Source organism: Electrona antarctica, assembly GCF_951216825.1.
Source record: "Electrona antarctica genome assembly, chromosome: 5".
Lineage (NCBI taxonomy): Eukaryota > Metazoa > Chordata > Actinopteri > Myctophiformes > Myctophidae > Electrona > Electrona antarctica.
In genome coordinates this window covers 18298155-18313902 of record NC_136810.1, presented here as the reverse complement: position 1 = coordinate 18313902, position 15748 = coordinate 18298155, and the positions used below count along the sequence as shown (strand labels likewise).

General features: G+C 43.6%; 1 protein-coding gene across 3 annotated transcripts in view; it reads right to left on the bottom strand.

The window, feature by feature from the left end:
• Positions 1-15748, bottom strand: part of lsp1a (lymphocyte specific protein 1 a) — a 56888-nt gene that overhangs the window by 19999 nt on the left and 21141 nt on the right. For 2 of the 3 annotated variants that reach the window (XM_079501515.1, XM_079501517.1), the window contains exons 3-8: positions 11989-12604; positions 10653-10816; positions 9836-10100; positions 6736-6876; positions 3827-3868; positions 1875-1918 (exon numbers count right to left, since the gene is read on the bottom strand). In XM_079501515.1, coding sequence (XP_079357641.1) covers positions 1875-1918; positions 3827-3868; positions 6736-6876; positions 9836-10100; positions 10653-10816; positions 11989-12604 — 1272 coding nt within the window. The remainder of the gene's footprint in view (positions 1-1874; positions 1919-3826; positions 3869-6735; positions 6877-9835; positions 10101-10652; positions 10817-11988; positions 12605-15748) is intronic. The other variant, XM_079501516.1, reaches the window with a different exon arrangement.

Here is a 15748-nt window from a genome sequence, read left to right as displayed (position 1 = left end):
GGGAATTATATAGGCCTACTAGGCTATTCACTGTTCTCACTCTGGGACCAGGCTATTCACTGTTCTCACTCTGGGACCAGGCTATTCACTGTTCTCACTCTGGGACCAGGCTATTCACTGTTCTCACTCTGGGACCAAGAAAGAACTCTCACTACTTCAGTTACAGCATGAAGCTTGATGGGATAAAGTAGACCTTTTAAGCAGTTACCATTACTTATAAGAGTGTGCACCCTAGCTGTGCTTAAGTAAGGTCACAGAGAGACAGAAAGATTTCTATATAGTGTCTGAAAAAGTAGACATGTCAGAGCTCTCCAGGACAGATGACCCCCTCTGGCCTGCGCTTCAAGGGGCGCCAACTGACTCATATGATCGAATAACTTGATTTGTGATGTAAACAGGTCGTATTTGCTTTCATCTATGTCTTTGCTGTTCATATGCATATCACATGGACCCATTCATTTTGGGATAAGTATCCCAGGCAATCATTAAAATATGCCAGTTCTTAAGATTCCAAGACTTATGTTTACAGCCTGTTTATTGGACTATATCAGATAATCTTTTGGACAATAACGACGCATCAAGCTACATGGGAGATCCTCGAGGCCTTGATTTAGTCGACTAAAATGTATTTTGGTGGTCCTTGATGCCATCGTGATGGCTGATTTTTACACTTGCTGAAAATAGCCGATCTACAAGCTCACAACTCGTTGCAGCGTAGATCGGCTATTTTCAGCATGCAACCAAGTGTAAAATGATGTACTGGATCTCTTGTCCACTAGTCCCTTCATAACATTTTAGTCTAGTTTTTATTTGTTGACAAAATTGTCAGTATATTTAGTCTTAGTTTTAGTCATCGTAGCTCAGTTTTCATTTAGTTTCCATTTAGTTTTCCTCAGTGAAAAAAGGTAGTCGACGAACATTTTTCGTCATAGTTTTGAGTCGACGAAATCAACACTGGTGTTTTGAGCTTGCTGATGGCCCGATTTCCCCCCGCCGTGCGACACCGCCGTACGAGAAAGCAACAGATCATGGGCTTTAACACTTGATAACTTACTACCGTAGAGTAGACTGCCCGGAGCCATGTGGTCGTTCAACAGCCCATACTTCAACCGTCCGGCCACCAGAGAAAAGAAAACGCAACCCCAGCCAGCGCCCCCCCCCCCCCCCTGCCTGCATCTGGTTGGAGTTATAACCACTGCCATAAATCACGGCTGACAAAAGGTGATGCACGGAGAGAGGTGGAGAGGTCGCCTCTAAACCCTCTTGTGTCTGTGTTTACTTTCCGACACCAGCCGTTTAACCAGCATAACTGCCTTTAGTGCCGTCAAGGGGCTGCGCTGTCTAAAGACATGTATAGGGCTTCGGGGGGTTCTCACGCAATCAGACAGCGATTTGGATTTGGAGGCTTTTTTTTGTATTACTTCCTTGGAATACTGTATTACTACTACATACTTTATCACCACTGGCACTGGTTCCTTACTTATAACTTTTGTTTATTTTATTACCTATTTATTATACAGTATTTCGTTATATCGTCGCTGTCAAGTTAAAACCTTGTGGCCTGAAGCCTATGGGCTCCATTTTCGTCACCGCTAAACCCCTTATCCCTAAACTTCTTTGCCTTTTTTGCCTATTTTGCAAAACATTTTTGAATAGTTAAAATGGCCAGTCTACAAGATCACAACGTGTCAATGTAGATTGGCTAGTTGAACTATTCAAAAATGTTTTTCAAAATAGTAAAAAAAGGCAAAGAAGTTTAGGGATAAGGGGTTTAGCGGTGACGAAAATGGAGCCCTATATGTCCGAAACTTTTACTTTTCAGTAGATGGAAAAAAAATAATCAGTTTTGTAATTTTGCTAAAATGTGAACTCACCTTTTCTTCAGTGACCTGTTGAGGGATTGTGTTCTCTCTGTGATCTGAAAAAGAAAACGATGTCTGGCGTTATTTCTTGGACTGGAAGATGGATGACTTCCACATTTCTACATAAATTCAACGCACAGGGAGGAATTTGCTGATCGAGATAGTGTTGTTAATTACACTTCTGCATTTTTGGTCTCTCGATTTTCCTCCAATTCAAACAAAGCAACCTCTACTGGGCTTCATCAAACGATCTCCATTTGACTGCAATCTGCTCTCATGACTTTACTTCAGTGTATTCATGCAGCCCCTGTACAGTGCAAGGCTAGTGTTTATGGATGATTACAGTGAATTCCCAATATCAGGAGAGTCCATTCCATCTGCATTCGTTCGTCGCATGATGCGGCTAAAACTACTAAGTCTTAAGGCAGTGGTTTGAAAATTTCTCAAATCTTTTGAATTACAAGGTTTGGTATGCATTAGTCCTTGGACCACCTGCATAACTCACTCTGCGTTACAGACCTGTAAAGGTCCATTTGGTTAATCGTAACTATTATTAATTTAGCTGGGAAGGAACCCCCTGGAACCCCCTCAAGGATCCCTGGGGGTTCACGGAACCCACTCTGAGAACCAGCGGTTTAGGAGGTGAATCAGAATCAGAAAAGCTTTATTGTCACACATTTAACTTTACAGTGGACAATTTACAGTCATGAAACCCTGGTAATGCAAAACTCTATGGGCCCTTTTCACACCTAATATTGAACCAGAATCAGAGTGTTTCCACTGAAAATGAACTGGTTCAGAACCCTAAGGGGCAATTCACACTATGGTCCCGGGTTCGCACTCGGGACCACTTGGCAGATTTTGTGGTAGTGTGAATGATGCGTACCGTTCCCGGGAGCGGATCGCACAACCGTCCCCGAGACCGCATGGGGGGTGGGTCTCTGGACCGATGAAGTGTATTCAGATACGGATCATTCCAATGTGAATGCATGCGTACCTAAAGAAGGAAGTGGACTGTTTTTTTTTAAGAACGTGACATAATCTCTAGTTGACACAGACGCTGCATGACGCGTTACACCAGCACATTTCTCAACGCCGCCCGTCTCCTGTTCTGCGTATACGCGCAGCACCGCAGTACGCGCTGATCTTATTCTGCGGACTACACGTGGCTCTTGGACTTTGATTGGCATAGTTTCCAAAGTAAAACAAAATAATAATAATGCTAAAGTAGAATCCATAGCAAACTAATATCAAACACGACACTGGAGCACATAACTGACTGACACAGTGAATAGCAGGCAGGCTGACAGTGAAGTAGTATAACGGCAAAGAGCCAAAAGAGGCAATGCAATGTAGTCAGTGTGTCTGGATTTATTGGAGACAATGTCGCAGAGTTGATGGTCATTGTCCGTGCGCACCAGCCATCAAGCACACCGCCATATGGAGGATCAAAGTGTGTTATGCAAGTGTACCCGGGTGCGCTGTTGAATCTCGGGCAATGTGAATCATGGCCATCGGGGACCAGGCAACCGTATTCGGAAACGGTTCCAATGAAACGGATTCAGTCCCTCTCAGTGTGAATTGCCTATAAAGGTTGGTTTGGAACTGGAACCACAAAATGGCCGCCGGTTCCGTGAAAGCACCAAGGTTCCAAGAATAACAACTAAATTAAATAAATAAATTGTAGTGGTTGTATGTTTTTCCTTCCATTGAGACATTTAGATCCCGTGTCTATAGGTTTTACATGCCCGTATAGACACCTGGTTTCTGGTTTGACACACATTTTGACCTGAAGGTATAAAATGTGTTTCTCAGTGAAAAAAGAATAAGAAAAAATAAACATTTGAGCAGGAGATCCGGGTTCACTTCAAATACCCACCGAGTTCAAACCAAAACAGGAAAGTTACAGTGCAGCTTAATCTAATCACGCACACACGCACGCACGCACGCACGCACACACTCACCGAGAAAGTACTTTCTGCTGTCAGAACCTCTTCATTCCCTTTCTGAAATTACAGACACAAGCAGAAAGCAGGCTCATGACAGCACCAAGGACACAGCCTTCAAAACGCTAAAAACCCACCACAACAAAAAAACATGAACCTGTATCGGTGGGTCAATCAGTTTGAACTAGCTTTCATAAAGAGAAGAATGTTTTAATAGAGGAATTGATATTGTCAATTTGCTCGGATAAAGAAGACTGGATTTGCAATCGTCTTATAGTTTGAGTGGATTCAGTTACGTAGCCTGTGGTCAAAGACAAAGAGCATGTTCTGGTTACAAGGGATAACGTTGTTATCGTCTCCGTTTAATCAAAACCTCATATTGTCCAAAACTCTTACTTTTCAGAAGAAAAATATATCAAAAGTAGCAGATTCACAAGCTCTAGCTTGTAGATCTACGTTTGTGTGATGCTGCAGTATGATCAAGGAGGGCGAGATAAGTTAACATTGAACTTACTGTAGTTATATTTAATGTTTTACTTGCATAATTGAAGTGAGAACTTGTGAGTAGTTATTGAATATGTACACCTCTGTGGGAAGTTGGTTAGAAATTACCTTGGGGACAAAAAACCCCTTAACTCTGTGACAGTGTTGATTTCGTCAACTAAAACTAAGACGACATCTATTGGAAACTAAATTAAAACTAAGCTATATGACAAAAAATAAGACTAAATATACTGACAATTTCGTCAACAAATAAAAACTAGACTAAAATGTTAGGAAGGGACTAGTGGACAAGAGATCCAGTATAAGTCATTTTACAATTGGTTGCATGCTGACAATAGCAGATCTACAAGCTCACAACACGTCGCACTGCGACGCGTTGTGAGCTTGTAGATCGGCTATTTTCAGCAATCGAGGCATCGAGGCCCGCCAAAACACATTTTAGTCGACTAAATCAACTGCAGATTTAGTCGACTAAAATCTTGTGATATTTAGTCAACTAAAACTAGACTAACACTAAGACATTCCAGGTGACAAAAATGTGACTAAAACTAAATGAAAACTATTCAAGAGACTGACTAAAACAAAAATCAAAATTTGCTTCCAAAAAAAACACTGCTCTATGAGATTATTTACACAAAATGGTAATTATGAATGCATTTAATAAATGAGATGTGGTGGGTATACTTATAAAAGCTGTTGCATTTTGAATAGAATGTCTAAGGCTAGTACAATATGGTGCTGTCAGCCATGCAGTTCTGTGCAAAAGTCAAGCTGTGTCTGCACTGTCTCTTGTAGTTTTTGTGAGGCATGACTTCATACTCGGTCAAAAAACACGAGAATACAGAGCTTGGACATGCCTTATAGTGACGTGGTTTCCAAACAATAGGCTGGGACCCATTGTTTTGGTCACAGACCCTGTGTTATATGGGTTGTGAGTAAATATCCCTTTTCCAGAACAAAGAAAATAGTCAAAAAAATATAAGATCTACAAGCTCACAATGAGTCACATTGCAAAGCGTTGTGAGCTTGTAGATCAGCTATTTTCACTAAAGTTTGGGAACTACTGTTTTAGTATAATACGGCACAAAATGTTTGTTTTGCTGTCATTATCTTTACCATCTCCAAAATGAGTGGAACATTTCAACCAATTAAAATCCTATATTATATGTTGTTGATATGTGATCCCCTCCCCTTTTCCCCTCAACATCAAATCATTCTTCCCCCATATTGGCTGATCCCCAAGCTCACAACGTGCTGTGTTGTGATGCGTTGTGAGCTAATAGATCTACTATTGTTCACCTATCATGACATACCAAGGAATAGGGGGTTCGTGTGGTTAACTTTACAAGCCTTTGTTCTCCAGTGGAGTGGAACATTTTAAATTGTAAATGGTGCACACCACACTGTACAGGCATGCTTAAACCACTTATATGTGAGGTTGCATTAAAATGAGTGACAAACAACTGGGTTGAACCCAAAGCAACCGTTGTCTTTAGCAGGTCTCACACAACACAATGCTGAACAAACACAGCACAATAAATCCATCCATTATGAGATCACACTAACATGCACTGTAGTGACACGCACGCACGCACGCACGCACGCACGCACGCACGCACGCACGCACGCACGCACGCACGCACGCACGCACGCACGCACACTCACACGCACACGCACACGCACACTCACACGCACACGCACACGCACACACACACACACACACACACACACACACAAATACACGCGCATGCGACTTACAAGTTGAAACTGAACACATTGGCTGTAAAGATAATATAAAATGATGTTACATTTTCTCCCCAGCAATTTGTTAACTGCATCATAATCATTTTAAACCCTGTATCCATATTTTATGTTGGCTATTCAAATACATCTATCTAATCTACTTTTTTTTTAAATCTTTGATTTCTTCTTTCTTTTTTTTTCATCTTTTTTTTTTCTTTTTCTTTTTTAAATTTTTGGAAAATGCTGAATAATTTTGACATTTTGAATTTGAACACATACATGTTCCATCTTGGGGTCACTGGCACAAAACAAAACATTTTCAGATGGGAGTCCGCGGCCAAATATCAATATGGGGTATTTGACAGGACAAAGTTTGAGAACCACTGGTTTAGAAGCTTGTCACTGGTTGACAGCCCTGGGAGCCTTAACCCATATAGACCTGAGGACGATTCTACAAATGCCGCCGACCCCCATCTGAAAATATGTTGTTCCAGGGACCTCTCAGAAGCAAAGATTTGAGTTAAAAAACGTTCGCTCTGAAAGAATATATATTCAAAGATTTGCACCAGCATTTTCACAATTTTTCAAAAATAGCAGACCTACAAGCTTGTAGATCTGCTATTTTTCAACAGCTAAAGCATAACATAAAGCAAAAAAAAACACCAACATGGGTTAATTACCTTGAGGACGGGACCCTTGGGACTGAAGGGACTGAGGGTCATCTCGTCTCCGTCCACGCTGGTGCTGCTGAAGATCCTCATCCTCTCTGCTGCCTCCTGGCGTCTCTTCTCCATGTCCCCCTTCATCCTCCTCTTTTCCTCCTGCACATCCATACAGACACACACACAGTTTTAATGAGGTGATGCACAGTTTTATACGGTTTATTTACAATTATACGGAACTAATTCATTTAATCGATTATAAACAAAATACTAGGGCCGGGACTTTAACGCGTTAATTGAGATTAATTAACTACAGAAAAATTAACGCGTTAAAAAAATTAACGCATTTAATCGCACCTTTTTTTTCCACCGCGGAACGTTTCTCACTGGGTGCGTTTCTAGTAGTACTGAATAGGCTGCGGCACGCGAGCAGCAGCAGCAGCAGCAGCAGTTGTTCACTAGGCTACAGCTCCGTCAGAAAGCCCAAACCCAAATGAATCGAATGAAGAAGCCGCTTATATCGCTTTTGCTCCATGGATGGACATTTAGATGTAAAAGCTATCGGATGGACGCGTGGATAGCGGCATGGCTGTGTGCAATGTCAGAAGGAAAGGATCCATTTATGAGCAACGTTAGCTTCTATGCTAGGCTTGCTAGCTGCTTCAGTGTAACATGTCTCACAGACCACCGGAGACGCGGTGATTTCACCACAGCACGAAGCTGTCAAGCTGTCCTCGGTGCGAAACATACTGAAGTAGCAAGCGTGGGTCAGCCCCAACCTCATGTGAAATGTTACCCCCATAATAAAGTTGTTCTCATGCCCCGCCATGTAAAGCACATTTGAGTATTCATATACACACTGAAGACACTATATAGGCACTTGCTGCTCTTGTTTATCTGTTGGGATAAAAAAGTTGTATTGCTTAAAGGGGAATACCACTCATTTTCAACATTTTTCTATGGAGTTGTGTGCACTGGAAATAATAAAGTCCCCCCATTATGTGTTGCCTATAGAACTGGAGGTCTGAAAAAAACAGTAACATTATGAAGTACATTTTTGTGATGTCACTGAGATGTACTTCATAATGTTACTGATTTTTTTCAGACCTCCAGTTCTAGGCAACACAGAATGGGGGGGACTTTATTATATCCACAACAACTCTAAGGTATATTAATGACAGTAAAATGTTGAAAATGAGTGGAATCCCGTAGTCACTATTCACTGGAATACCAAAAAACATTTAAAAAAAAAAGGTTTCTCACTGTTCTCGGGTTGAATATTGATATGCGATTAAAATGCGATTAATCGAGATTAATTAACTACAAAGCCTCTGATTAATTAGATTAATTTTTTTAATCGAGTCCCAGCTCTACAAAATACATATTTCAGATTTCAAATAAAGAATATATTTTAGGGAAACCTTACATTTCTTTCTTTTTTGGTTTTAAAAGCGTTGCAACTGATGATTTTGTAGATCGGCTATATTGGGTATATTTTGGTTTGACACCACTTTGGCGTGAGCTGCGTGACACTGTTGTATGATTAAGTGTAAAGTGGCTAATCAGACTAATTGATTATAGTCGATTATACATTTTAAATTAATTGTTTTGAATGCGCTTCACAATGATTTGATTAATTGATAAAGGTGATCGATAGAATAATCGCTAATCAATAATTGCAGCCCTACTACTGAGAAATATTGTCCACTGGAAGTGTGCTATCATGTTGTAGTAATACTAAATGAATGGTATTTGGCTTGCCGGTATCTATTTACCTGTCACTTCAGGCATCGTTGCAAGTCCAGGGGTGTCGCAGAATGATTTGATAATATTTAACTTTGTAAATATTTGACTTTGTACAGTTGCACTGTACTTGGCTCATTGTTTTTCAGTCTACACCCAAGTCTCTTCGCCAAACTCTATATCTTTCAAACTATTCAATCAAAGTATGATCAAAACTACACACCTGTCAAGTTTTCTGACTGCATGTTGCACGGTTGTGACGCGAGGAGGATGTTGACAAAATGTGTCCACAGACACATAAACACCAAACACACACAGACTCACAGGGTGAAACCAATACGAGCCACGTTGTCGCGGCTGGTAACCACATGTATAGTATGTGAAGGAAGCAGAACAGTTTGCATTGTGGGTAGTGAAGACGCAAGACTTTCAGTCTTACTGGCTTACAGATGTTAACCAAACACATACCAAAAGGAAGATATTTACTTAAAGCTAATGGGTAGAAAATGTTGGTGGTTTTGCCATCTGGAGAGAGCGGATTGTTACCATTCTTTTTATCTACAGTTACGTCACGTCCTAGACTCCTAGTACGTGTGAATAGGGGAAAGGAATTGATGTCACGCGAGTGTGTTGGAGAGGGAAACAAAGGTGGTTCTTATCTTGCATAGATTTGGCTCCTTTTTATGGCTCAGGAGCTTGAAAAACTAATATTTGGATGTCCTGTCTTGTGTATACAATCCTCAAACACACCCCTAAAATACCTGTATGTGTGTCTCAAAGAAACTCCAAAATACAGCTGACCAAAAGTGATGGGTGGTAGGGTGGCTTGAGGTTAAAGATTATGTAATCTTTGTGCATGATAGTTCTATGGGTTGAAATATAGCTAATGATGTTTGGTGTTCATGGCACGCTGCTGTTTGAGCTGTCCTGACATGGCGTAAAAATATTTTTTTATTTATTAGTTCAACTGCTGTAGGCCTCAGCATTTGTAAGCCTGCATGAACGCAGCATGAAAGGCATTTAGGAATGCATCCAGTGGGGGCATCACAATCAAATTAGGAGATATGTGATGTTGTTAGTTTTGGTGAAAAGAGGCATCCGTATCGGAATGATATCGGAATCAGAAATGTAGAGCAATCGGACATACTATATCAGCAAAAATGCCAATATCGGACATCTCTACACGTGGCCTGGATTTTGACTTGCATGACCTTCTCAAGATTATTGTGTGTGTGTGTGTGTGTGTGTGTGTGTGTGTGTGTGTGTGTGTGTGTGTGTGTGTGTGTGTGTGTGTGTGTGTGTGTGTGTGTGTGTGTGTGTGTGTGTGTGTGCAACACAGTTTGAAGGAACCTTAAAGGTGCCAGCTGTACGTCACCTCCTCTTTGGCCAAGCGTTGCTGGTCCTCCTCCTCTCTGCGGCGCTCCTCGTCCTCGCGGACCCTGCGCCTCTCCCCCCTCCTCGTCTTCAGCTCCTCCAGCTCCTGCTCGGCCCCCGCCTGCCGCTGTCTGAGCTGCTCCAGCTCCTGGCTCTCCTTCTCCTGGTGGCTCCGGCGGATCTTCTCCAGACGCTGCTCTGTCTCCAGGACCGCCGCCGCCTCCGGTTGGTCCGGTTGCTCCGCCACCTGAACCCCCGTTCTGTTACTGAACGACGACGCACAGCGAGAAACATGAACCATTGCTCTGTTACTGACGACAACACACAGCCGTAAACATGAATCACAGTTCTGTTACTGAACGACGACGCACAGTCAGAAACATGAACCACTGCTCGTCGAATAAAACTAAGACGAAAAATGTTCATCGACTACCTTTTTTCACGGACAAAAACTAAATGGAAATGACATGAAAACTAAGCTACGATGACTAAAACCAAGACTAAATATACCGACAATTTCGTAAAAAAATTAAAACTAGACTAAAATGTTAGGAAGGGACTAGAGGACAAGAGATGCAGTATAAGTCATTTTACAATCGGTTGCATGCTGAAAATAGGCGATCTACAAGCTCACAACGCCCTCTTACGGGATTTCAGCCCTGCCCCTCTAACACTCTCTGCACGTCCCTGGTCCCCGACATATCGGTAGACATAGATCTCCAGTTGTCTTACTACAGTCACTATACACCAGACTATAGTCATGATACCACACTGTAATGGAGTTGACCTCGATAGCTGCCCCGGTCATGGATACGTACCCGGAAGGTGTTTTGGATTTATTGTTATTGCAGGACGTCATCACATCCTCCCTGGCTGATGCGTCTCTGTGGCTGGCGTGGCTGGCGTGGCTGGGCTTTGCTGCTTCCTGGTGAAGGAAGACCTTGGACGTGTACGAGACTTTCACCTCTTTCCTCTTTTCAACCTGCACAGTGACGACGGGTGTGGAAATGTGATGTCCGGTTAGCTTTCACGTTATTCAATAATTTACTTTTTTCACAGTCAATTTCCTGGGTGTTCATTTTGCCCTGAAGGCCTTTACACAGTCAATATTTACTGGAAAATCTTCCGTGGAATAAATATTTGGAGCTCCTCCCAGAGTCTGTATCACTGTGTGTTGGAGTGCAAGTCAGTGCATGTAAGTGTATGTGTATTCAGTGTGTGTGTGTGTGTTTTTGGTGTGCATCACCAGCCTTAACAAGGCAATAAGGCCAGTGAGACAACTCACGCTGACTGGATCATGAGTCGTGTCAGTGTCATTTGTTAAAGTAGTGTGTGTGTGTGTGTGTGTGTGTGTGTGTGTGTGTGCATGTGTGTGTGTGTGTGTGTGTGTGTGTGTGTGCGTGCGTGCGTGCGTGCGTGCGTGCGTGCGTGCGTGCGTGCGTGCGTGCGTGCGTGCGTGCATGGCATTGTGAAATCCATGATCTCGACCGCAATCGAAAAATGATGATGATGATGTGTGTCATTAGAAAGCAGGGGCCCTTTAGGGCAGTGTTTTTCCGGTAATTACCCCCATAACAAACCATATAATAATGCATTGTGCTGTGTATGAAAAGTAAAGCATGTGTATCATGTAGTCTCTAAAGAGTTTAAGTCTTAAAAAGACAAAAAGAGTGGCTGCACACACTGATAGCCAAAGAGCCGATTATTTATTAGGATGCAGAGTAAAACCAACGTTTCGGCAGTACAACTGCCTTCTTCAGGGTATGGGTAGTCTACCCTGAAGAAGGCAGTTGTACTGCCGAAACGTTGGTTTTACTCTGCATCCTAATAAATAATCGGCTCTTTGGCTATCAGTGTGTGCAGCCACTCTTTTTGTCTTTTTAAGACTTAAACTCTTTAGATGTTTCTGCCGTGAGCTGGCACCACTACTAAGACTGGTGTGCGTTTAGCATCCTCCTGCACAGTATCATGTAGTCTCTGTCAGGTGGAAAGCTCATATGTCCAAAACTGTTACTGTTTTTGTGCTTTAAGAACTAGAAGAAAATTGGACCATCCCCTCCCCCTATAATGACATGACCTATACAGTAAACAGAGACACCAGGTTGAAAGAAACTACAGTGTATGTGTTTTTGTTCAAAGAGACTCCACCATTACCTCTGCTTGTGACTTTTGAAGCTCCTCCACCTTCTTGGCCGCCCGTCTCTGTTCCTCCCTCATTTTCTCCTCTCTCGCCTTTTCCCTCCTGGCCTGCTCTGCTGCTCTAAACACCGCCGCCGCCTCCTCCTCCTCGAGTTCCTTCCCCCTCTCGCTCGATGTCCTCGTCGTCTTCTCCTCTTCCTCCCGCGCTTTCTGCTGTCTGTGTAAACGTGTGGAGGCCGTCGTCGTCGTGGCTGTCCGGACCGTCTTGTCCTGGAGAGCTCCTCTCACGGAGGTGCTCGTCGTCGTCTGCTCTCCGTTCAGCAGCACCTTGCCGTCCTCCTCCGGCTCCTGGCTGCCGAGCTCCTGCATGCGCTGCTGCCTGCGTTTCTCCTCCTCCGGCTCCTGGCTGCCGAGCTCCTGCATGCGCTGCTGCCTGCGTTTCTCCTCCTCCGGCTCCTGGCTGCCGAGCTCCTGCATGCGCTGCTGCCTGCGTTTCTCCTCCTCTGGCTCCTGGCTGCCGAGCTCCTGCATGCGCTGCTGCCTGCGTTTCTCCCGGCGCTGCGTCCAGTCGCTGAAGCCCTCGTCCTCCTCCAGAGAGGGAGAGCTGCTGGGCTTCAGGCTGCTGTCGTACCTGAGAGGGAACACAAGGAGATGTTTGTTATGTTATGTCATACTTAGGTCATACTACTCGGGTCATAGGCTACTACTCGGGCGGTAACGTGCCTGCTCACCACCACGGAGGTTGTAGTTGTAATCCACCGTGGTGCATGCATCCGCCTTTGTCGAGCATCGGAGGGGGGAGTCAGTAGGATGCAATAGCAGTGGCAACACACGTGTGTGTGGGGAGGATGAATCAATTGGCATTGACTAAAATTGGAGATATCGGTCGGATCAGCACTTCTGCACAACTGTACATAGGCATACACAGTTGTACACAACTGTACATAGGCATGTACAGTATGCCCATGATTGTGCATATTGGTCAGATCAGTTGATTCTGGACAATTGCCTATCTGACTGACTTCGGTGGGACGGTTCTCAGGTGAAGGAACACCAACGCACGTACGCAGAGATTTTGCACATTTATAGATAGATGCTGATGAAGGATGTAGAGTTGATTTATATTCATAGTGGCTATATAGCTATACCACAGTTCATTAATTATTAAAGCCCTTTCCTCTTCACATTGAGATTAATTTTGAGTTGGGTGACCTTTGTCTCTTTCGGGGGTTTTAATCATAGAGTACAATTCAACATAAAACAATGGGTCCATTTTTGGTTCCATTATTTTGTTCACCCACGCAGGTCATGCTCCCTCCCCCTGCTTCCTGTAGTGGATGATAAGCTCTTGAGGCTTTTCTCATGACTCCACTGTGTCAGCTGTGGTCGTGTGCAGGGGTGCATAAGAAATGGTGTCCGTCCCAGTTAAAGAATCATCACTACACCACTGTACTGGTCGTGCAGCGCAAGGGGTTCACAGCGTTTTTGGCTGGGGGGGGACCCCCGGAAATCCTTTGGCCATGTCTCGCGACCCCCGCCCTGCCCCCCTTCCCCACCCCCAATACAAACTGACTGCAAAAATAACCTTAATAATAGAGAAAATTGTGTACTATGTAAACTCTTAATTTCTATTTCCCAGCCACTCTTTTTTTTTATTTTTATTTTTATTTTTTTATTTGGGGACCCCCCCAAATTAATTTGGCGGCCCCCTCGAGGGGTCGCGACCCACGGGTTGAGAACCCCTGGTGTAACCGGGTAGAGAAGAGGGCTCAACGTGCAGCCCTGAGGGGCTCCTGTGTTGATGTGTGTGTGCATGCTGCCCATTCCCACCACCTGGCGAATATGGCCTGACAGGAAGTGCGATATCCAGCTGCATCATGCAGTCGGATGCAAGCCCTGCGATCCCTGAGCGCGGCTGGCAGGAACTATTGTGTTGAATGGTGAGATGTACTGTTAGGCCACAAATAGCATTCTTCACACACAACAGTTACTTTTCAGGCTGAGAACAGTTACTCTTAAGGCTGAGAAGGCGGTGTGAAGACGAGGGCATGGCAATTGCATCATCGGATCTGTTTTGATGATATCGTTGATGTCGGGCAGAAAACCTCTCATCTCCATATTCAAACGTTTGTGTTTTTTTCCCCGTAAATGTAGGGTTCAGTGTCTTGCCCAAGGACACTTCGACATGTGGACAGGAGGAGCCGGGATTCGAACCACCGACCCAGGGATCATTGGACAACCTGCTCTACCTCCTGAGCCACAGCCGCCCATGCAATTAATGCCAGCATGACGGTAACGCACACCTTCTCGCGTATAATTGCTTAATTAAACACATGCAGCATGATCGTCTCTGTCGGGTGGAAACCTCATATGTCCAAAACTGTTACTTTTCACGATTCAAATGAAAAAAAAAAATAATATATATAATAATATATATATATATATATATATATATATATAGCTTCGTGCCATGTTTATCTGCTACTTTTGATGCATTTGTGTGACACTGTATAGTATGATCAAGTAGGGCGTTCATTCACGGAAAAGAAAGTTATATGGAATATGGAGGTTCCGCCCGACAGCGACGATATACATAGATATATATACACTTTGCACAAGCCAGATTAGGTGACTGGAAAATATGTGAGTAATCATGAGTGGTAGGGAAGACAGGATATGAACAGGAATGCAGTAGTTAGAAAACATGCTGTTCTAACAAATACATCCTGTATCCTTGTCTCTGCAGTATGCTGATAAAGGAACACATATCTATACACAGCTAATGTGTAGCTATCTATAATGCTTATGCAGCTTAGGAGTGAATAAGTATAGTTATAAATATTATGTACAGATACTGGTCAAGAAGTAGTGTTGCCTGCTGCCGAATCCATGTTGGTCCTCCGCTGCCTTTTGCCATTTGTGATTTATTGGATTGAAGATGGCATTTTTTGTATATAGTTTTTGATAACAGGGGCCATTAAGAGTGTGTCGTAAGTAAACACACACGTTATTGCATTTCAAGGGGGTCCTCAGCAAAGTTTGTAGCATCATAATCATTTTAACCACTTTATGCATATTTTGGCTATATTAAAAAATATCAGATCTTCGTGCCACAGTACTTACTTAGGGTACTAATTTGGTGGTCCGTGGCACGAAATGCTTTGAGAACCACTGCACTACTAGGCCATGGCCATTGGGCACCTCCATGCTGAGTCTATTTTTAATCTTTACTGAATCTGTGTGGGAGTGGAGGGGGATAACAGGATGAGAATACTGGACTGAGATCATCTGTCTGTCAGCAGCCAGGGGGGCACCTACACACACTACACACACAACAACATCGAGGAAACAGCTGGCATGTGTTGTTGTTGATGTTGTTGTTGTTGTTAATGCATTTCCTCTGTAGCTGCTGGGCCAAGCAGAGCAGAGGCTTGTGAAACTCACACATGGAATCGAAGAAGGTGCGAAAATTGGAATGCAGCTGACATCTGCACGCAGCACACACAGTGGGTGGCTGTGGTGGAGGCTTTGGTCTGCAGGTGTGTGTGTGTGTGTGTGTGAGTGTGTGTGCGTGCGTGCGTGCGGCTGTGTGCACTGCAGCTGGGCATGTGTCTGAATGGACACCTGCGTGCGTGCGTGCATTTGAGTGTATGTGAGCAGGGTGGGTAAAAAGAACACCCAACTAGAGCGTGTTCGCTAAATCCCTTTTAGCCATAATCTTACTGGCTATACCTGGGCGACAGACAGACAGACAGACAGACAGACAGACAGACAG